General features: G+C 42.3%; 1 protein-coding gene across 2 annotated transcripts in view; it reads left to right on the forward strand.

Annotated features, from left to right (window-relative positions):
- FAM120C (family with sequence similarity 120C) overlaps window positions 1-22,333 on the forward strand; it is a 106,179-nt gene that overhangs the window by 41,078 nt on the left and 42,768 nt on the right. For both annotated transcript variants that reach the window (XM_030806907.1, XM_030806908.1), the window contains exons 5-10: window positions 6,054-6,153; window positions 7,047-7,123; window positions 7,552-7,832; window positions 8,617-8,890; window positions 9,822-9,993; window positions 18,728-18,977. In XM_030806907.1, coding sequence (XP_030662767.1) covers window positions 6,054-6,153; window positions 7,047-7,123; window positions 7,552-7,832; window positions 8,617-8,890; window positions 9,822-9,993; window positions 18,728-18,977 — 1,154 coding nt within the window. The remainder of the gene's footprint in view (window positions 1-6,053; window positions 6,154-7,046; window positions 7,124-7,551; window positions 7,833-8,616; window positions 8,891-9,821; window positions 9,994-18,727; window positions 18,978-22,333) is intronic.

Raw genomic sequence — 22,333 nt, forward strand, 5'->3', positions numbered from 1 at the left:
AGCCTGGGCAACAGAGGAGACCCTGTCTGTCTCAAAAATATAAATAAATAAAAAAATTTAAAAATAAAAGCAGGGGCCAGGCGAGGTGGCTCATGCCTGTAATTCCAGAACTTTGGGAGGCCGAGACAGACGGATCACGAGGTCAGGAGATCGAGACCATCCTGGCTAACACAGTGAAACGCCATCTGTACTAAAAATACAAAAAAAATTAGCTGGGCATCGTGGTGGGTGCCTGTAGTCCCATCTACTCTGGGGGCTGAGGCAGGAGAATCACTTGAACCCAGGAGGTTTCAGTGAGCCGAGATTGTGCCACTGCACTCCAGCCTGGGCACAGAGCGAGACTCCATCTCATAAATAAGTAAGTAAATAAATAAATAAATAAATAAATAAAAGCAAAAAGAATCACAATCTATGAGAGATAACATTATATATGTTTTACAGTTTTTTATTTGTAGAGAATACTCAACACTAGGGCTGTATGGTGGGACACTCGTACATTCATGATGGTAGTATAACTTGAGACATCTGTTTTGGAAAGAGATTTAGTATTATGTGTCAAGAGTTTGTGAAAACAATCACACCCTTTGACCTAGTAACTACACTTCTAAAAATTTGCCCTATGAAATAACCCAGAAGACCTACATAAAAATATGCCTATGTGAGAGTATTGTTTATAATTAGAAACTGAAAATGACTTTAATATCTTCCATTCCATTTGATGAAATATTATGATGGTCTTTTTTTTTTTTTTTTTTTTATACTTTAGGGTTTTAGGGTACATGTGCACAATGTGCAGGTTTGTTACATATGTATCCATGTGCCATGTTGATTTCCTGCACCCATTAACTCATCATTTAGCATTAGGTGTATCTCCTAATGCTGTCCCTCCCCCCTCCCCCCACCCCACAACAGTCCCCGGAGTGTGATGTTCCCCTTCCTGTGTCCATGAGTTCTCATTGTTCAATTCCCACCTATGAGTGAGAACATGCGGTGTTTGGTTTTTTGTCCTTGCGATAGTTTACTGAGAATGATGTTTTCCAGTTTCATCCATGTCCCTACAAAGGACACGAACTCATCATTTTTTATGGCTGCATAGTATTCCATGGTGTATATGTGCCACATTTTCTTAATCCAGTCTATCGTTGTTGGACATTTGGGTTGGTTCCAACTCTTTGCTATTGTGAATAGTGCCGCAATAAACATACGTGTGCATGTGTCTTTATAGCAGCATGATTTATAGTCCTTTGGGTATATACCCAGTAATGGGATGGCTGGGTCAAATGGTATTTCTAGTTCGAGATCCCTGAGGAATCGCCACACTGACTTCCACAATGGTTGAACTAGTTTACAGTCCCACCAACAGTGTAAAAGTGTTCCTATTTCTCCACATCCTCTCCAGCACCTGTTGTTTCCTGATTTTTTAATGATGGCCATTCTAACTGGTGTGAGATGGTATCTCACTGTGGTTTTGATTTGCATTTCTCTGATGGCCAGTGATGATGAGCATTTCTTCATGTGTTTTCTGGCTGCATAAATGTCTTCTTTTGAGAAGTGTCTGTTCATGTCCTCTGCCCACTTTTTGATGGGGTTGTTTGTTTTTTTCTTGTAAATTTGTTTGAGTTCATTATAGATTCTGGATATTAGCCCTTTGTCAGATGAGTAGGTTGCAAAAATTTTCTCCCATTCTGTAGGTTGCCTGTTCATTCTGATGATAGTTTCTTTTGCTGTGCAGAAGCTCTTTAGTTTAATGAGATCCCATTTGTCGATTTTGGCTTTTGTTGCCATTGCTTTTGGTGTTTTAGACATGAAGTCGTTGCCCACGCCTATGTCCTGAATGGTATTGCCTAGGTTTTCTTGTAGGATTTTAATGGTTTTAGGTCTAACATATAAGTCTTTAATCCATCTTGAATTAATTTTTGTATAAGGTGTAAGGAAGGGATCCAGTTGCAGCTTTCTACATATGGCTAGCCAGTTTTCCCAGCACCATTTATTAAATAGGGAATCCTTTCCCCATTTCTTGTTTTTGTCAGGTTTGTCAAAGATCAGATAGTTGTAGCTATGCGGCATCATTTCTGAGGGCTCTGTTCTGTTCCATTGATCTATGTCTCTGTTGTGGTACCAGTACCATGCTGTTTTGGTTACTGTAGCCTTGTAGTATAGTTTAAAGTCAGGTAGCGTGATGCCTCCAGCTTTGTTCTTTTGGCTTAGGATTGACTTGGCGATGCGGGCTCTTTTTTGGTTCCATATGAACTTTAAAGTAGTTTTTTCCAATTCTGTGAAGAAAGTCATTGGTAGCTTGATGGGGATGGCATTGAATCTATAAATTACCTTGGGCAGTATGGCCATTTTCACGATATTGATTCTTCCAACCCATGAGCATGGAATGTTCTTCCATTTGTTTGTATCCTCTTTTATTTCATTGAGCAGTGGTTTGTAGTTCTCCTTGAAGAGGTCCTTCACATCCCTTGTAAGTTGGATTCCTAGGTATTTTATTCTCTTTGAAGCAATCGTGAATGGGAGTTCACTCATGATTTGGCTGTCTGTTTGTCTGTTATTGGTGTACAAGAATGCTTGTGATTTTTGTACATTAATTTTGTATCCTGAGACTTCGCTGAAGTTGCTAATCAGCTTAAGGAGATTTTGGGCTGAGACATGGGGTTTTCTAGATATACAATCATGTCATCTGCAAACAGGGACAATTTGACTTCCTCTTTTCCTAATTGAATACCTTTTATTTCCTTCTCCTGCCTGATTGCTCTGGCCAGAACTTCCAGCACTATGTTGAACAGGAGCGGTGAGAGAGGGCATCCCTGTCTTGTGCCAGATTTCAGAGGGAATGCTTCCAGTTTTTGCCCATTCAGTATGATATTGGCTGTGGGTTTGTCGTAGATAGCTCTTATTATTTTGAGATACGTCCCATCAATACCTAATTTATTGAGAGTTTTTAGCATGGAGTGTTGTTGAATTTTGTCAAAGGCCTTTTCTGCATCTATTGAGATAATCATGTGGTTTTTGTCTTTGGTTCTGTTTATATGTTGGATTACATTTATTGATTTGCGTATGTTGAACCAGCCTTGCATCCCGGGGATGAAGCCCACTTGATCATGGTGGATAAGCTTTTTGATGTGCTGCTGGATTCGGTTTGCCAGTATTTTATTGAGGATTTTTGCATCAATGTTCATCAAGGATATTGGTCTGAAATTCTCTTTTTTGGTTATGTCTCTGCCAGGTTTTGGTATCAGGACGATGCTGATACAAAATTCAACAACCCTTCATGCTAAAAACTCTCAATAAATTAGGTATTGATGGGACGTATCTCAAAATAATAAGAGCTATCTACGACAAACCCACAGCCAATATCATACTGAATGGGCAAAAACTGGAAGCATTCCCTTTGAAAACTGGCACAAGACAGGGATGCCCTCTCTCACCGCTCCTGTTCAACATAGTGCTGGAAGTTCTGGCCAGAGCAATCAGGCAGGAGAAGGAAATAAAAGGTATTCAATTAGGAAAAGAGGAAGTCAAATTGTCCCTGTTTGCAGATGACATGATTGTATATCTAGAAAACCCCATTGTCTCAGCCCAAAATCTCCTTAAGCTGATTAGCAACTTCAGCGAAGTCTCAGGATACAAAATTAATGTACAAAAATCACAATTATATTCAAGGAGACTTTTAAATAACTTTGGAAAAGGCTTGATAAATGAAAAAGCCCCTTCTTAGCCCTTTCCCTACAGAGATAAACATTAGTTTTTACTTCTGTTGCCACAGATTAGTTTTGCCTTTACCTGAACTTTTTGTTTGTTTGTTGAGACAGTCTCGCTTTGTCGCCTAGGCTGGAGTGCAGTGGCATGATCTCGGCTCACTGCAACCTCCTGGGTTCAAGCGATTCTTTTGCCTCAGCCTCCCGAGTAGCTGGGACTACAGGCGTGCGCCACCATGCCCGGCTAATTTTTATATTTTTAGTAGAGACAGGGTTTTACCATGTTGGCCAGGCTGGTCTGGAACTCCTGGCCTCAGGTGAGCCCCACCTTGGCCTCCCAAAGTGCTGAGATTACAGGTGTGAGCCACTGCACCCGGCCCTCCTTTACTTGAACTTTATGTGTACTCTTTTTTGTTTTTTGAGACAGGGTCTCTCTCTGTTGCCCAGGCTGGAGTGCGGTGGCACAATTTCGGCTCACTGCAGCCTTGACCTCCCAGGCTCAAGCGATCCTCCCACCTCAGCCTCCCAAGTGCCTGAGAGTACAGGCACACGCCACCACACCCAGCTAATTTTTGTATTTTTTGCAGAGACGGGGTTTTGTCATGTTACTCAGGCTGGTCTGAATTCCTGGGCAGAAGTGATCTGCCTGCCTCAGCCTCCCAAAGTGCTGGGATTACAGGTGTGAGCCGGCAGGCCCAGTTTATGTGTACTCTTTTGTGTCTCCCTTCTTCACTCAGTATAATATCTTTGAGACTTACACATATTATCGTGTATATCAATACTTCGTTCTTTTTTATTACTGTATAGTAATCCATTGTATGAATATACCACAATTTATTTATTCTTCCATTGATATATATTTGAGTTGTTTCCAGTTTGGGGCTATTATGAATAAAGTAGTTGTTAACATTCTTGTTCATGTCTTTTGGTGGATATATGTACTCATTTCTCTTGGGTAGTATTTAACTGTATCCTCCTAGAAGAAGTAGGATTGCTGTATCATATGGTAAGTGTAATTTAATTTTATAAGAAACTGCCAAATTGTTTTCCAAACTGTACCAATGTACACTCCCACCATCAATGTACTGGAGTTCAGTTACTTCATATCCTTGCCAGTGCTTGATATTGATAGTCTTTTACTTTAGCCATTTTGGTGGATATGTAGTGGTGTCATATTGTGGTTTTATATATGTTTAAGTGCCTTTGGTTTTAAGGTTCATACCTTTTGAACCAATAATTTCATTTTTAGGATATTTTCCTAAGAGCATAATCTGAAATCCAGAAAAAATTTATATAGACAATATATACTCTTTGCTGTATAACTTATAAAAGCCAAATGTGAAAAATTACCTAAGTGTTGTTTATTAGGGAAGAGGTTACATAATTTATGACACATTCATAATGACAAAATATGCAGCCATTCAAAATTACTTAGATTATTATAATAAAAGCAGGATACAAAATTGTACATAAAGCATACTGTCAACTACAGAAAAATATATATATTAAAATAGACCAGCTATACATCAACAAAATTATATAAAATAATACTGTAAGCCAGGCACAGTGGTTCATGCCTATTATCCCAGCACTTTGGGAAGCCGAGGCGGGAGGATTGTTTGAGGCCAGGAGTTTGAAACCAGCCTGAGCAAAAATAAAAAAAAAATTGGCTGGGCACCGTGGCTTACACCTGTAATCCTAGCACTTTGGGAGGCCGAGGCGGATGGATCACCTGAGGTCAGGAGTTGGAGACCAGCCTGGCCATCATAGTGAAACCCCGTCTCTACTAAAAATACAAAAGTTAGCTGGGTGTGGTGGCACACACCTGTAATCCCAGCTACTCGGGAGAGTGAGGCAGGAGAATCGCTTGAACCTGGGAGGTGGAGGTTGCAGTAAGCCAAGATCACACCACTGAACTATAGCCTGGGTGACAGAGCGAGACTCTGTCTCAATAATAATAATAATAATAATAATAATAGGAGTAATAATAAAATAATAAAATTAAAACATACTGTAAAGAAAGACACCAATTATTTTGGAAAGACACCAAAATATATTTGGATGGTGGTACTATGTGATTTTTTCCCCCTTATCCCATTGTATTTTTTTGTAATGATCATGTAATCATTTTAGAATAGCACAAAATATAAGTAAGCTTTAAGTATTCCACATTTGATTTTTCATAATGCTTTCTCCCTGCCTAATCTTTTCTGCAAAGCGAAAATTTGTTGTCTTAGGTTTCTTTAAATATTTGATTTCTGATAATTATTTTGATTCCCAAATTATGAACTGCATTAAAAAAACACTCTCATGTTGTTTTTTCTTCTGAAAATCTGATGTTCCAACATCCAGTCCAGGACAGAAGATAAAATAGAGCGATTCAAGAAAGCAGTTGAGTACTATTCAGTCACAACCAAACTCTCTTCGCTGCCAGTGGGTACGTCCTTTCTAGGTAAGGCTTCCATCTGACCCTAAGCTGCTCTGTTCATAGGGGAAACTGAGTTGGTCCCTCAGGAACTCCAGGGCCAGAGTTGAATCACTCATTCGTGTTGTATCCTCCTACAAGTCATTCCTCATCCCTGTTTGGTAGGCTTTCTCCTTTTGATTTCTGTGTCATAAGAGACATAACATAAGAAGGACCCTGGCCAGGCGCAGTGGCTCACGCCTGTAATCCCAGCACTTTGGGAAGCCGAGGCAGGCGGATCACCTGAGGTCAGGAGTTCATGACCAGCCTGGCCAACATGGTGAAACTCCGTCTCTATGAAAAATACAAAAAATTAGCTGGGCATGGTGGCAGGCGCCTGTAATCCCAGCTACTCGGGAGGCTGAGGCAGGAGAATCGCTTGAACCTGGGAGGCGGAGGTTGCAGTGAGCCAAGATCGTGCCATTGCACTCCAGCCTGGGCAACAAGAGTGAAATTCCACCTCAAAAAAAAAAAAAAAAAAAAAAAGAAGGGCCCTGCTTTCTCAAATTTACAGATGGGGTGCAATGCCATTTCCTTAGCTTGGGCTTCTTCTGATGCCAACCCCCATTCTGGCCTGGTATATGTAAAATATCCCTGTCTTTGGGGTCTGGCCTGAGTTGGAATTCCACTTCTGCTAATTACCAGCAAGTGAACCTTGGCAAGTCACATTTATATGAAATGTGGCTCATGATACCTACTTTATAAGATTCTTACCAGATGAAATAATTTATGTAAGGTTCCCAGCATGGCACATAGTAGCTGTTCAATAAATTGTAACTTATTTATTAATAACACTTTTTCAGGTGATATGGGGTGAGCAGAATATAACATGGTAAAATTATTAGGATTGACTGAAGTATAGCTCTTTCTCTTGGCTTCAGGTTTTCGGAATAATAGGCTTGGAAATCCTCCCCTTCCACGAAATCAAGTGGGCACCATTTCTGCTGGAAAGCCAATGGTAAGCATCCTTTAAGAAGCCTGAGATAGCATTAGACTCAGGTTGCTTCCTGATTTTTATAATCTGAGGAGTTAGGGTGATTCAGTATTATTAGATTGTCAAGGCTATATATACTACATTACCTTCTCAACTTAAGGCTGGAAGACTATGCAAAAAAAGCATCCAAATCAGTAACCACTAGGCATTATGAAAATAGATTAGCTAATATCAGAGAATAGTTCTAGGAGACTTCAACTGTTCATTGTCCTGTCTGTGGAGGATTCTGTTCATACATCACTGTTAGAATCATTTCTCATTATTCTCAGTAGGTACTTTGTATCTCAACAATCTCCACTACTGGCATCATCCACTGTGTCACAACTTCTGAGGGAGCCATCTTGGAGCCTTATAAAATGTTAAATAGCTTTTCTGTCTGTTTTATCGTTTAGTTTTCTCATCAAGTGCCCCAGAAAGTGAAATATCCACCACCATTCCCAGTGGGACCCAACTCATCTCTTCTCTTCTCCTCCCATGCTTTGGGAGAATCCCATGCTTTTTCTGAGGATCCCATGCTGCAGAACAGCCCCTTTGCCAATTGGGCTGTCTCCTATGACTCTTCTGCATCCCAGTTTCCCAATTACCTGCCTTCTAAAGCCTCACCTCCTTTGGGACCAGACTCTTCCCACTCCTCTTCCTCTGATGGTGATGAGCCAAATGGAGCTAGCTCTGAGTAAGTATCTCTGTGACACCTAAGGAAATAAATTTCTGAGGCATCTGTATTATTTTGCTTGTTAAATGGATGGAGGGTGTGGAAAAGTGTAATTCCTGGGTTTCCTCCGTGGTGTTTTGCTCTTAGGAAAGCAAAGTAAGAAAACGTTTTCTATGCTTGCCCACTTCATGCTTATTTGGCCCTGTGCAGATGGTAATTTTCAAACACCCAGGCCACTGAAGTAAAAGGCAGCATAGTAGCTGGTTAATGAAGCCTTGGTATGGGTATTGTGGCTGTCATTTCTTAATTTGTGAGGAGGGTAGATTAAATGTCAAAAAAAGAAAAGCATTTGTAGAGTGGAAATAGTGGAATCGTTGAGTAAGCAATTTTATTGCTTAGTAACTAAGACAGGGTTCTGAGGATTAAAACAGTGGGATTTGGGCTAGCTCATTTGTTCGCAGATTATTCCTCTAAGCAGATTATTCCTGGGAAACAGAGCTGCTTTGAGGTTGTAATTGTGATTATTTTCTTAAAACAGAAGCAAACTCTAAACATGGCCTCTTACAAGGTATAAAGGGTCCAGAGTGATTCCCATGACTTTTGATCACTTTGGTTGGTGTCAGGTGAAAGAAGCCAGGAAGTCAGTAATGGCCATTGAGAGGAAAGGTACCAGTCCAGTGCTAACCAAGTGGCCTGGCCTCCAAAGGGTTTGTGAGACCCCTTGGGTCCAGAACAGGCATCTTAAGTAGGAATATCTTTATCAGTCTCCCTTTTCTGTTTGACACTGTCTTTCTACATTTTTTAGTCATATCACAGAAGCATTTCAGCACCAGCCTGAGTGGGGAAATCCCAATCGTGACAGAGGGTCCTGGGCACAGCCTGTTGATACTGGAGTTTCAGAAGCGAGCCTAGGTGATGGTGAGCCCCACATCCCATCTCTGCTGTCTATGTCTACGAGGAACCACATGGATATCACCATTCCACCCTTACCTCCAGTAGCTCCGGAAGTCTTGAGAGTTGCTGAACACAGACACCGGAGGGGTCTTATGTACCCATATATCTACCACGTCCTCACTAAGGTGAGGCAGCACATCAGCACCTACCTCCCTGCTCCTAACACTATACTTCCTACTTCCTAGGACTGTAAGTTACCAGAGAACATTCTGATCACTGGTATATGAAGTTAGAAAAAGAAGGCCACATGCGGTGGGCCCCTCATCATACTAAGGCCTTAAGTGAGGCCAGACTAGCAGGAGTTGGGACTGTGTGGTAAATGAGGCCCCTAGAAGAGAAGTGTAATTGTGAGATTTTGAAGTAGATAATGCACCAAGTTGGTCTGGTTCTAGGGATGGACACAGTCTAAGAGGCTTTATGCCCTTTTCCTTATTTCTTTTTCTACTTCTGCAAAGCTGGAAGTTCCCCTCCTCCGGTCTTATACATATCCATCCTCCAGCAAAATGCCTAAGGTGGACTTTCCCCATTCATTAGCTATAGTCATTGTTGAGACTTTATTTTATTTTATTTTGTTTTATCTTTTGAGACAGAGTCTCGCTCTGTTGCCGAAGCTGGAGTGCAGTGGCGCTCACTGCACTCCTCTGCCTCCCAGGTTCAAGCAATTCTCCGGCCTCAGCCTCCCGAGTAGCTGGGACTACAGGCACCTGCCACCACACCTGGCTAACTTTTGTATTTTTAGTAGAAACGGGGTTTCACCTGGCCTCGAACTCCTGACCTCAGGTGATCCACCCGCCTCAGCCTCTCAAAGTGCTGGGATTACAGGCATGAGCCACCACGCCTGGCCGTTGAGACTTTAAAAATGAAATAATAGCTTATAAGTTGGCTGCAATCAGCTAAGCTTGTTACAGCTTCTTTTTAATATGAAACTCTGTCTAAATACAAATAAAAAATTTAGTAGGCCACAGAGGCTACAGTTTATTATTGGTTCTTCTCAGCTCAGTTCTAAACCTTGAAGTAACTCATTTTTTCCTTTTCCCTGGAACATTCTCTTGTTAGGGTGAAATTAAGATCCCCGTATGTATTGAGGATGAGTGTAACATGGAGCTGCCTCCAGCTGCTCTCTTATTCCGGTCAGCTCGTCAATATGTATATGGAGTTCTTTTTAGTCTGGCAGAGACACAGAGGAAAATGGAACGCTTGGCCATGCGACGGCGGCTGCCTGTGGAAGGTAAGTGTAGTTCTAGCTATGACAATTCTCTCAGCACTTGACACAGAGCAGATATGTCTGTGCAGGCACATTGGGTACCTTTGGCTATGGAGTAGTCTTTAAGAAAATGCAACACAAAATGCATACTGGTACTGGGAATACATTAACTTAAGCCCCAATTCTGCAATTATCAAGCATTTAGAGTGACTACTACTTATAAGAACCATGCTGAGCCGGGCGTGGTGGCTCACGCCTGTAATCCCAGCACTTTGGGAGGCTGAGGCGGGTGGATCACGAGGTCAGGAGATCGAGACCATCCTGGCTAACATGGTGAAACCCCATCTCTACTAAATGTACAAAAAATTAGCTGGGCGTGATGGCAGGCGCCTGTAGTCCCAGCTACTTGGGAGGCTGAGGCAGGAGAATGGCATGAACCCAGGAGACGGAGCTTGCAGTGAGCCGAGATCACACCACTGCACTCCAGCCTGGGCGACAGAGCGAGACTCCGTCTCAGAAAAAAAAAAAAAAAAAACCATGCTGCCCCCGGCTTGGCAGCTCATTCCTGTAATCCCAGCACTTTGGGAGGCCAAGGCAGGCGGATCACTTAAGCTCAGGAATTCAAGACCAGCCTGGGCAACATGGCAAGACTCCATCACTAGAAAAAATGCCGGGCGCTGTGCCTCATGCCCGTAATCCCAGTACTTTGTGGGGCCAAGGTGGATGGATCACTTGAGTCCAGGAGTTCAACACCACCCTGGGCAACATGGAGAAACTCCGCCTCTACTAAAAATTGAAAAAATTAAGCGTGGTTGTGTACACGTGTAGTCCCAGCTACTTGGGGGGCTGAGATGGGAGAATTGATTGAGTCTGGGAGGTCAAGGCTGCAGTGAGCCCCGATCGTGTTACTGTACTCCAGCCTGGGTGACAGAGTGAGACCCTGTCTCAAAAAAAAAAAAAAAAAGGCCGGACGCAGTGGCTCACGCCTGTAATCCCAGCACTTTGGGAGGCCGAGGCAGGCGGATCACGAGGTCAGGAGATCGAGACCATCCTGGCTAACCCGGTGAAACCCCGTCTCTACTAAAAAATACAAAAACAATTAGCCGGGCACAGTGGCAGGTGCCTGTAGTCCCAGCTGCTCGGGAGAATGGCATGAAACCGGGAGGTGGAGCTTGCTGTGAGCCGAGATTGTGCCACTGCACTCCAGCCTGGGCGACAGAGCCAGACTCCGTCTCAAAAAAAAAAAAAACAGGCCAGGTGCAGTGGCTCATGCCTGTAATCCCAGCACTTTGGGAGGCTGAGGCGGGCGGATCACCTGAGGTTGGGAGTTCGAGACCAGCCTGACCAACATGGAGAAACCGTTTCTACCAAAAATACAAAATTAGCCAGGCATGGCGGCGCATGCCTGTAATCCTAGCTACTTGGGAGACTGAGGCAGGAGAATCGCTTGAACTCAGGAGGCGGAGGTTGCGGTGAGCCGACATCATGCCATTGCACTCCAGCCTGGGCAACAAGAGCGAAACTCCGTCTTCAGAAAAAAAAAAAAAAAAATAGCTAGGCATGGTGGCATGTGCCTCTAGTCCCAGCTACTTGTGGGCCTGAGGTGGGAAGATTGCTTGACCCTGGGAGGTTGAGGCTGCAGTGAGTTGTGATCGTGCCACTGCACTCCAGCCTGGGTGACAGAGGAGACCCTGTCTCACACACAAAAAGAAAGAACCATACTGGGCTTTGGGAACATAGAGGTGTATCTAACAGTCTCTCTCCCGTGAATTTTTTGTTTTGGGATTTGAACCTGTAGGTAGTTGGAGACATTGAAGTATTTTAAGCTACACAGTGCCATAGTCAAATTAGTGTGTTCAAAAGAACATTTCTCTGTTTCTGGGAAAATAGAGTAGATCAGATGTATTTTTCCTTAGTCCTCATGCTAAGTACAACTCAAAGCCCAGGACATTATCCATAAAACAAGCACAAGACACTCTAGAAAGTAGAAATCTTGGGGCCCAAGGAATGACACAGTGGTGCAGTGGTGAGTTCCCTGAATTTTCTTTTTGCCTTACACCAGACTGGGTGTAAGGCAAACTGGCAGCCCATAAATGTCAACAGCTGCAGACCATTATAAGCCCACCACAAAACCTACTTTCTCTGGCCAAAGGACCAGAAAGGAACAACCTAACAACACAAAGATTTTTAAATAATAATCTCTGTACTCCAGCCAAATACCACAGGAAAACTATGGTCTACCCCCACCCCTACCAGCAAAGGCCAAATGAAGAACCTAGACTTCCATACTTACCCAGGCTGTAATGAGGTGCCCCTACCTGCTCCTACTGGGGAGGTGTCAGATAAGGTCAAGTGGGGAGCCAGGACTTCCACTTCCACCTGTAAATAATGACACAGTGTCCCCCTTCACCCACCATAGTGGGGTCAGAAAAGGCCTACTAATACACAAGGTTTAAGTAAGATCCAGAGTCTTTTAAAATAATACCCAAAATGTCCAGTTTTCAATGGAAAATTCCTCATCATACCTAGAACCAGAAAGATAACAAATTCAGACCTCAAGAAAAGAAAATGAACATAGAGATGACAGAAGTTTGAATTATCTGACAAGGATTTCACAACAGCCACCATAAAAATGCTTTGATAAACAGTTATAAACATGTTTGATTTTTGCATAGCAAAAGAAACAACAGAGTAAATAGCCTACAGAATTTTGAAAAATATTTACAAACTATGCATTGGACAAAGGGGTAATATTCAGAATCTACAAGGAACTCAACAAGAAAAAAGCAAATAACCCCATTAAAAAGTAGATAAAGGACAAGAACAGACATTTTACAAAAGAATACGTACAAGTGGCCCACAAATATATGAAAAAATACTCAGCATCACTAGCTATCAGAGAAATGCATATTAAAACCACAGGGAGCTGGGTACAGTGGCTCACGCCTGTAATCCTAGCACTTTGGGAGGCTGAGGCGGGCAGATCACACGAGGCCAGGAGTTTGAAACCAGCCTGGCCAACATGACGAAACCCGTCTCTACTAAAAACACAATAAATTAGCTGGGCATGGTGGCACACACTTGTAATCCCAGCTTCTTGAGGGGGTGGGAGGGTGGTGAGAAGGGGAGTGGGGCTGAGGCACGAGAATCGCATGAATCTGGGTGGTGGAGGATGCAGTGAACCAAGTCTAAAACCAACATGTTGGCAAGGATGCAGAGAAAAGGGGATGCTTATATACTGTTGGTAGGAATGTAAATTAGTACAGCCTTTATAGAAAATAATGCAGAGATTTCTCAAAGAACTAAAAAATGAACTACCATTCGATCTAGCAATCCTACTACTGGGCATACATTCAAAGGGAAAGAAATCATTATATCAAAAAAGATACCTGGGCCAGGCATGGTGGCTCACGTCTGTAATCTCAATACCTAGGGAGGCCCAAGTGGGAAGATGCTTGAGGCCAGGAGTTTGAGACCAGCCTGGGCAACATAGTGAGACCCCATCACTAAAAAAAAAAAAAAATTTTTTTTAATATAGCCGAGCATGGTGCATACATGTAGTCCCAGCTACTCTGCAGGCTGAGGCCAGAGGATTGCTTGTATCCAGGAGTTTGAGGCTGCAGTGGGCTGTGATCACTCCACTCCATTGCACTCCAGCCTGGGTAACAGAATAAGATCTCATTTTTTTTTTTTTTTGAGATGGAGTCTTGTTGGCTGGAATGCAGTGGCACAATCTCGGCTCACTGCAAGCTCCACCTCCCGGGTTCACACCATTCTCCTGCCTCAGCCTCCCGAGTAGCTGGGACTACACGCGCCCACCACCACGCCTGGCTAATTTTTTGTATTTTTAGTAAGGGACAGGGTTTCACCATGTTAGTCAGGATGGTCTCGATCTCCTGACCTCGTGATCCACCCGCCTTGGCCTCCCAAAGTGCTGGGATTACAGGCGTGAGCCACCGCGCCCGGCCATCTCATCTCTTAAAAAGAAAAGGGAGTACATAAAAACAACACTTCAGACCAGTATCCTTCATCAATATATGTTATGGATTGAGTGTTCCTGTCCCCTGCAATTCATATGTTGAAATCCTAACCCCCAATGTGATGGTATTAGGAGATGGGGCCTTTGGGAGGTAATTAGGTCATGAGCATGGAACCTTCATGAATGAGATTAGTGCCCTTATAAAAGGAACCCCAGATAGCTCTTTCTACTCTCCACTATATGAGGATACAATGAGAAGACAGCTATCTGCAAACCAGGAAGCAGGTTCCCACCAGGTGCCTCTGCCAATACCTTGATCTTAGACTTCCCAGCCTCCACAACTGTAAGAAATCAATTTCTGTTGTTTATAAGCCTCCCAGTCTATGGTACTTTGTTATAGCAGCCCAAATTGACTAAGACAATATGGATACAAAAATTCTTAACGAAATATCAGCCAGGGGAATTCAGCAATATATAAAAAGAATTACATGCCATGGCCAAGGCCGAGTAGGGTTTATTCCATTGTTGTAAGACTTCTTCAATATTTGAAAAATCTATAAATATAATCCACCAAATAAACAGGCTAAAGAAGAAAAATCATTTGATTATATCAATGGATGCAGAAAAAGCATTTGACAAAATTCAATACTCATTCATGATAAGAACTATCAGGAAACTAAGAATAGAGGGGAACTTCCTCAAGATAAAGAACATCTACAAAGAACCTACAACTAACATACAGTCATTCCTTGCCATATGTGGGGGATTGGTTCCAGGACCCCCACATATACTAAAATTCACTCATAATCAAGTCCCACAGTAGGTAGGCCCTGCAAAACCTGTGTATATGAAAAAATTGGCCCTCTATATACGTGGGTTTGGCATCATGTGAATTCTGTGTTTTCTATCAGCGTTTGGTTGAAAAAAATTTGTGCATAAGTGGACCCATGTAGCTCAAACTTGTGTTCAAGGATCAACTGTACTTAATGGTGAAAGATGTTTTTCTCCTAAAATCAGGAAGAAGGCTAGAATGTCTGCTCTTTATACTGCTCTTCAACATAGTAATAGAAGTTTTAGCCAGACCAGTAAGGCAAGAAAATGAAATAGAAGGCATAGACATCAGTAAGGAAGAAATAAAACTGTAATTGCAGATGGCATATAGTCAGTCTATGTAGAAAAATCACAAGGAATCTACAAAACTCCTGGAACTAATAAGTGAGTTTGTTAAGGTTGCAGGATACAAGATAAATATATAAAAATTGATTACCTTTCTATATACTAACAATGAATATATGGAACTGAAAAAAGTGCAAGACCATTTACAGTCCTTCCAAAGAAAATGAAATAAAAATTTAACAAAAGGTGTTGAAAATCTGTATGCTGAAAGTCACAAAATGCTGATGAAATCAAAGATCTAAATAAATGGAGAGATACAGATGTTCATGGATTAGAAAACTCAACATAGTAAAGATGTCAGTTCTCCCCAAATTGATAACGCAGGTGTGATGCAATTCCTATCCAAATCCCAGCAAGATTCGGCCGGGCGCGGTGGCTCAAGCCTGTAATCCCAGCACTTTGGGAGGCCGAGGCGGGCGGATCACGAGGTCAGGAGATCGAGACCATCCTGGCTAACACAGTGAAACCCCGTCTCTACTAAAAATACAAAAAAAAAAATTAGCCGGGTGTGTTGGCGGGCGCCTGTAGTCGCAGCTACTCGGGAGGCTGAGGCAGGAGAATGGCGTGAACCCGGGAGGCGGAGCTTGCAGTGAGCCGAGATCGCGCCACTGCACTCTAGCCTGGGGCACAGAGCAAGACTCCGTCTCAAAAAAAAAAAAAAAAAAAACAAAAACAAATCCCAGCAAGATTCTTTGTAAATATAGACAAGATGATTCTAATGTTTATATGGAAAGACAAAGGAATTAAACTAGCTAAAATGATTTCTGAAAAGGAAGAATAAGTTGAAAGCAATTGCTGAACCTGATTGTAAGACTTACTAGGTAGCTACAGTAATTAAGATTGTAGGCCAGGCATGGCCGCTCATGCTTGTAATCCCAGCACTTTGGGAGGCCAAGGTGAGTGGATCCCTTGAGCTCTGGAATTCGAGACCAGCCTGGGCAACATGGAGAGACCCCATCTCTACTAAAAATACAAAAAATATATATAGCCAGGTGTGGTGGTGTATTACCTGTGGTCCCAGCTCCTCAGGAGGCTGAGGTGAGAGGATCACTTGAGCCCAGTGGGTAGAGGTTGCAGTGAGCTGAGATCACTCCACTGCACCGTAGTCTGGGTGTCAAAGCGAGACCCTGTCTTAAAAAAAAAATAGGCAGAGGTATTGACACGTAGATCAATGGAATACAACAGGGCATCCAGAAATAGTCCCATATGAGTACTGATTTTTTTTTTTTTGAGACAGAGTCTCGCTCTATTGCCCAAGCTGGAGCGCAGTGGCACGATCTCCGCTCACTGCAACCTCTGCCTCAGCCTCAACTGGGATTACAGGTGTGAGCCATCACACCTGGTCAGCAAACTGATTATTGACAAAGCTGCAAAAGCATTTCATTGGAGGAAGGATAGTTTTTTTTTGTTTTTTGTTTTTTTTTTATATAAATGGTATTAGATCAACTGGACATCCATAGTTGAACAAGTACCACATATCTATACTAGTATTTAAAATATATAAACTCTCAAAACTGAACATAACAAAAACAATTGAATTAGAAAATTGGCAAAAGACATACACAGACGTTTCACTGAAGAAGATACACATATGGCAAATAAAGACATGAAAAGATGTTCAACATCAGTAGCCATTAGAAAAATACAAATTAAAACCACAATGAAATATCACTACATACTTAACCAAAATGGCAAAGGTGAATAATAGTGATAATACCATATCCCGGAGAGGATACAGAGAAGCTGGATCACCCATAAATGCTGGTGGGAATGTAAAATGTTACTGCCATTCTGGAAAATAATTTATCAGTTTCTTTCAAAACTAAAAATAGACTTATACAACCCAGCACTTACACTCTTGGGCATTTATATTAGAGAAATAAAGACTTATTTTCATGCAGGAACATATTCACAAGACAGCATTATAACCCAAACTGGAAGCAACCCAGATATGCTTCAGTGGGTGAATGATTAAACTGTGGTACATTCTTGCCATGGAATACTACTCAGCAAAAAAAAAGAATGAACTATTGATACATGTGGCAACATGGATGGATCTTAAGGGCATATGCTGAGTGAAAATGCCAGGTTCTTTTTTTTTTTAGATGAAGTTTCACTCTTGTTGCCCAGGCTGGAGTCCAATGGCACAATCTTGGCTCATTGCAACCTCTGCCTCCTGGGTTCAAGCGATTCTCCTGCCTCAGCCTCCTGAGTAGCTGGGATTACAGGCATGCACCACCATGTCCAGCTAATTTTGTATTTTTAGTAGAGACAGGGTTTCTCCATGTTGGTCAGGCTGGTCTTGAACTCCTAACCTCAGGTGATCCGCCCGCCTCGGCCTCCCAAAGTGCTGGGATTACAGGTGTGAACCACCATGCCCAGCCTGCCTTTGTAAATCTGAAAGATGATTATTTTTTTGAGAATTTTGTGAAATATCTTAATGTCTTTTGGGGTATCTCACTGTGTATTATAAAGCCAGATATTTACATAATTCTTCCTTGTGCTGCTTTCCTTGCCTAGCCTGGTGCATCTACTGAAAAAATAAGATTCAGAGTAACTAAGAAATGTGTGACATTGGACCTTGATTTATTTCTCCAAGTTACTTTTTGTTTTTTTTTTTTTCAAACGAAGTCTTGCTGTGTCGCCCAGGCTGCAGTGCGGTGACTTGATCTTGGCTCACTGCAATCTCCGCCTCCCAGGTTCAAGTGATTCTCCTGCCTCTGCCTCCAGAGTAGCTGGGATTACAGGCACCCGCCGCTATGCCTGGCTAATTTTTTTTTTTTTTTTTTTTTTTTTTGTAGAGACAGGGTTTCACCATGTTGGCCAGGCTGGTCTTGAACTCCTGACCTCAAGTGATCTGCCCACCTCAGCCTCCCAAAATGCTGGGATTGCAGGCGTGAGCCACCATGCCTGGCCTTATTTTATTTTATTATTTTTTATTTTATTTTATTTTTTATGTTATGTTATATGTTATGTTATGTTGTTATGTTACGTTATGTTATGTTTTATGTTACGTTATGTTATGTTTTATGTTATGTTATGTTATGGACAGGATTTCACTCTGTCACCCAGGCTGGAGTGCAGTGGGAAGATCATAGTTCACTGCTGCCTCAAACTCCTGGGCTCAAGGGATACTCCTGCCTCAGCCTTCCAAGTCGCTGGGAGCACGTGCCACCACACCCAGCTAATTTTTAAATTTTCTGTGGAGGTGGAATCTCTCCATCTTGCCGGGGCTGGTCTTGTACTCCTGGGCTCAAGCGATCCTCCTGCCTCAGCCTCCCAAATTGCTGGGATTAAACGTGTGAACCACCACACCCAGCCCCTTGATTTCTTTATCTGCAAAATAAGCATTTTGTTTTGTGATTATGTATCATAATAGTTCCCTCTCAGGATTTTTGTGAGGATTAATGAGATGATATATATAAAGTACTTGCATATCAAGCACTTAATAAACGCGTATTATTCCTGCTGCTAAAAATAAAAATTACTGTGACAGAAAATTAAGAGTTGAAATGCAGTGGAGCCTGTCAATGTCCTGTGGCTAGCCGTAGAAATGCTAAGAGATTCTCTAAAGCCTCTTTTTCCTCAATTTCTGTTTTCCAGTTCCTTCAGTGATCCTTAAAGAGTGGTCTGCCTATAAAGGGAAGTCACCTCAAACCCCTGAGCTGGTGTCTGCACTGACATTTCGGGAATGGACTTGCCCAAACCTCAAGAAGCTCTGGCTAGGCAAAGCAGTTGAAGACAAGAACAGAAGGATGCGGGCCTTCCTGGCCTGTATGAAGTCGGACACGCCCAGTATGCTCAATCCAGCTAATGTCCCCACCCATCTGCTGCTCATGTGTTGTGTACTCCGGTAAGCTACCTGACAGGCAGGCGGCCAGTTCTTTCTCTTTTACTTTTTTTATATTTCCTTTAAGCACCTGCTTTTATGGTATTTCAAGGTGGGGAAATTTTTATTTTATGTTTGGCTTATGCTCCAGAAACACCGAAAATGATTGTTCAGACAGCCTCCTCAGTTTATGATCCTTGGTCATATCTCATATCAGTCCATGCATGACTCCTCTTTTATATTTGGTTTTAGTTTAGTTTTTGTCTTGTTCAGTCCTCGTCCCTGATCCAATTTCCTTCTTTTATTCACCCATAGTCATCTACTCTTGGGTATTTGATGTGTTTCCTTCCAAGCCATCTTCCATATATTTATTTAGACACACATGTATTCATGCAGTCTATAGTATTTTTTATGGGTAAACATTTTTCCTTTTATGGCATGAATGGTATTGTGCTGTACATCTCATTGTTTCTTTTTTTTCCCTTTTTTATTGAGACGGAGTTTCACTCTTGTTGCCCAGGCTGGAATGCAATGGCGCAATCTTGGTTCACTGCAACCTCCACCTCCTGGGTTCAAATGATTCTCCTGCCTCAGCCTCCCAAGTAGCTGGGATTGCAGGCATGTGCCACCATGCCTGGCTAGTTTTGTATTTTTAGTAGAGATGGGGTTTCACCATGTTGGCCAGGCTGATCTTGAACTGACCTCAGGTGATCTGTCCACCTTGGCCTCCCAAAGTTCTGGGATTACAGGCATGAGCCACCCCACCCGGCCTGTTTCTTTTTTTCACTCAATATTATTTTTGAGGTCTGTCCATATTCATATATCAATCGTTCCTCTTCACTGTTGGGTTATGTTCTATCAAATACTAATATCACAGCATTTTATTTATTGATTGATAGATAATTGTTTCCAGTTCTTTGGTATTACAAATAGTGCTGCAGGGGATTTCTTCATAGATGTCTGTGTCTCTTTGTGTTCCTGAGTCAGTTTAAATTATATACTGAGAAGTAGAATTTCTCAATCCTGTAAAATATGCATGTAGCTTTTTCACTAAATACTGCCAAATTGCTCTAGATTATAGCTGCACCAATTTATATTCCTGTGAACAATACGTGTTTCATTTCCTCATATTATTGCCAGTACTAATACCATAAAACTTCTTAATTTTGCCAATCTAGTGTTTTCAAGTAGTATCTTTAATTTTAATTTGCATTTGACTACAGAGGAGGTTGATCTTCTATTTTTATGCTTATTAGCCATTTGAGTTTTCTCATTCTCTGAAGTGCTTCTTTATTTGTCTTGCAAATTTTTTATTAGGTTACTTGTCTTATTTTGCTGATTACAGAAGTTCTTTGTCAGATATGTATGTGTGTACACTTAGACACACATGTAGCAAATATCTTTTCTATATTTGAGTGTGCATGCGTCTGTGCATGTGTATTAAGTATCTTTTCCAGTCAGTCACAATTTGTTTAAACTTTATATATAGTGTTCTTTGTTTACCAGAAGTATTTCGTTTTTACTAGCCTTTTAAAAATTTAACTTGGCTGGCCGTGGTGGCTCATGCCTGTAATCCTAGCACTTTGGGAGGCCAAGGTAGGTGGATCACTTGAGGCCAGGAGTTCAAGACCAGCCTGGACAGCATGGTGAAACCCCATCTATACAAAAAAAAAGAAAAAAAAATACAAAATTAGCCAGACATGGTGGCGGGTGCTTGTAATCCCAGCTACTTGGGAGGCTGAGGCAAGAGAATCGCTTGAACCCAGCAGGCAGAGGTTGCAGTGATCTGAGATTGTGCCACTGCACTCCAGCCTGGGCAACAAAGTGAGATTCTGTTTCAAAACAACAAACAAAATTAGGCTGGATGTGGTGGCTCACACCTGTAACCCCAGCACTTTGGGAGGCCGAGGCAGGTGGATCACTTGAGGCCAGGAGTTAAAGACCAGCCTGGCCAACATGGCAAAACCCTGTCTTTACTAAAATACAAAAATTAGCTGGGCGTGGTGGTGCACGCCTGTGGTCCCAGCTACTTGGGAGGAGGGAGGATCACTTGAACCCTGGAGGCGGAGGTTGCAGTAAGCCGAGAAAAAGGATATATATACAAGGATATATTGTATAGTGGTAAAGTCTGGGCTTTTCACGTAGCCATCACTCAGATAGTGTACATTGTACCCATTGAGTAATTTTCAATCCCTCACTCCCTTCCCACCCTTCTGAGTCCCCAGTGTGTATTATTCCACTGTCTATGTCCATGTGCACACATTATTTACCTCCCACTTATAAGTGAGAGCATGTTGTACTTGACTTTCTGAGTTATTTCACTTAAGATAATGGCCTCTAGTTCCATCCATGTTGCTGCAAAAGACATGATTTCATTCTTGTTTATGGCTGAATAGTACTCCAGTGTGTGTGTGTGTGTGTGTGTGTGTCACACTTTCTTTAATCATTCATTCATTGATGAACATTTAGGTTGATCTCACACCTTTGCTATTGCAAATAGTACTGCAATAAACATACAGGTGCAGGCTTTTTTTTTTTTTTTTTTTTTTTTTTCATTTTTTTGAGACGGAGTTTCACTCTTGTTGCCCAGACTGGAGTGTAATGGTGCAATCTCGGCTCACCGCAATCTCTGCCTCCCAGGTTCAAGCAATTCTCCTGCCTCAGCCTCCCGAGTAGCTGGGATTACAGGCATGCACCACCATGCCTGGCTAATTTTGTATTTTTTTTTTTAGTAGAGACGGGGTTTCTCCATGTTGAGGCTGGTCTTGAACTCCTAACCTCAGGTGATCCGCCCGCCTCGGCCTCCCAAAATGCTGGGATTACAGGCGTGAGCCACAGCACCCAGCCTGGTACAGGCATTTTTGTTGTGGTTGTTGGATGCATATTTTGCAAATATTTTCTCTCATTCTGCAGGTTGTTTACTCTTACTTCTTTTGCTGTGCAAGAGCTTTTTCCTTTATGCCCATTTGTCTATTTTTGTTTTTGTTGCATTTGCTTTTGAGGTTTTTTTTTTTTGAGATGAAGTCTAGCTCTGTTGCCCAGGCTGGAGTGCAGTGGTGTGATCTTGGCTCACTGCAGCCTCAGCCTCCCAGCCTCAAGCAGTTCTCCTGCCTCAGCCTCCTGAGTAGCTGGGATTACAGGTGCACGCCACCATGCCCGGCTAATTTTTTATTTTAGTAGAGATGGGGTTTCACCATGTTGGCCAGGCTGGTCTTGAACTCCTGACCTCAGGTGATCCACCTGCCTTGACCTCCCAAAGTGCTGGGATTACAGGTGTAAGCCACCGCACCCGGCTACTTTTGAGGTCTTAATCATGAATTCTTCACCTAGACCAATGTCCTGAACATTTTTTTCTAGGTTTTCTTCTAGGATTTTTATCG

The sequence above is a fragment of the Nomascus leucogenys genome, chromosome X, assembly GCF_006542625.1.
Source record: "Nomascus leucogenys isolate Asia chromosome X, Asia_NLE_v1, whole genome shotgun sequence".
NCBI lineage: Eukaryota > Metazoa > Chordata > Mammalia > Primates > Hylobatidae > Nomascus > Nomascus leucogenys.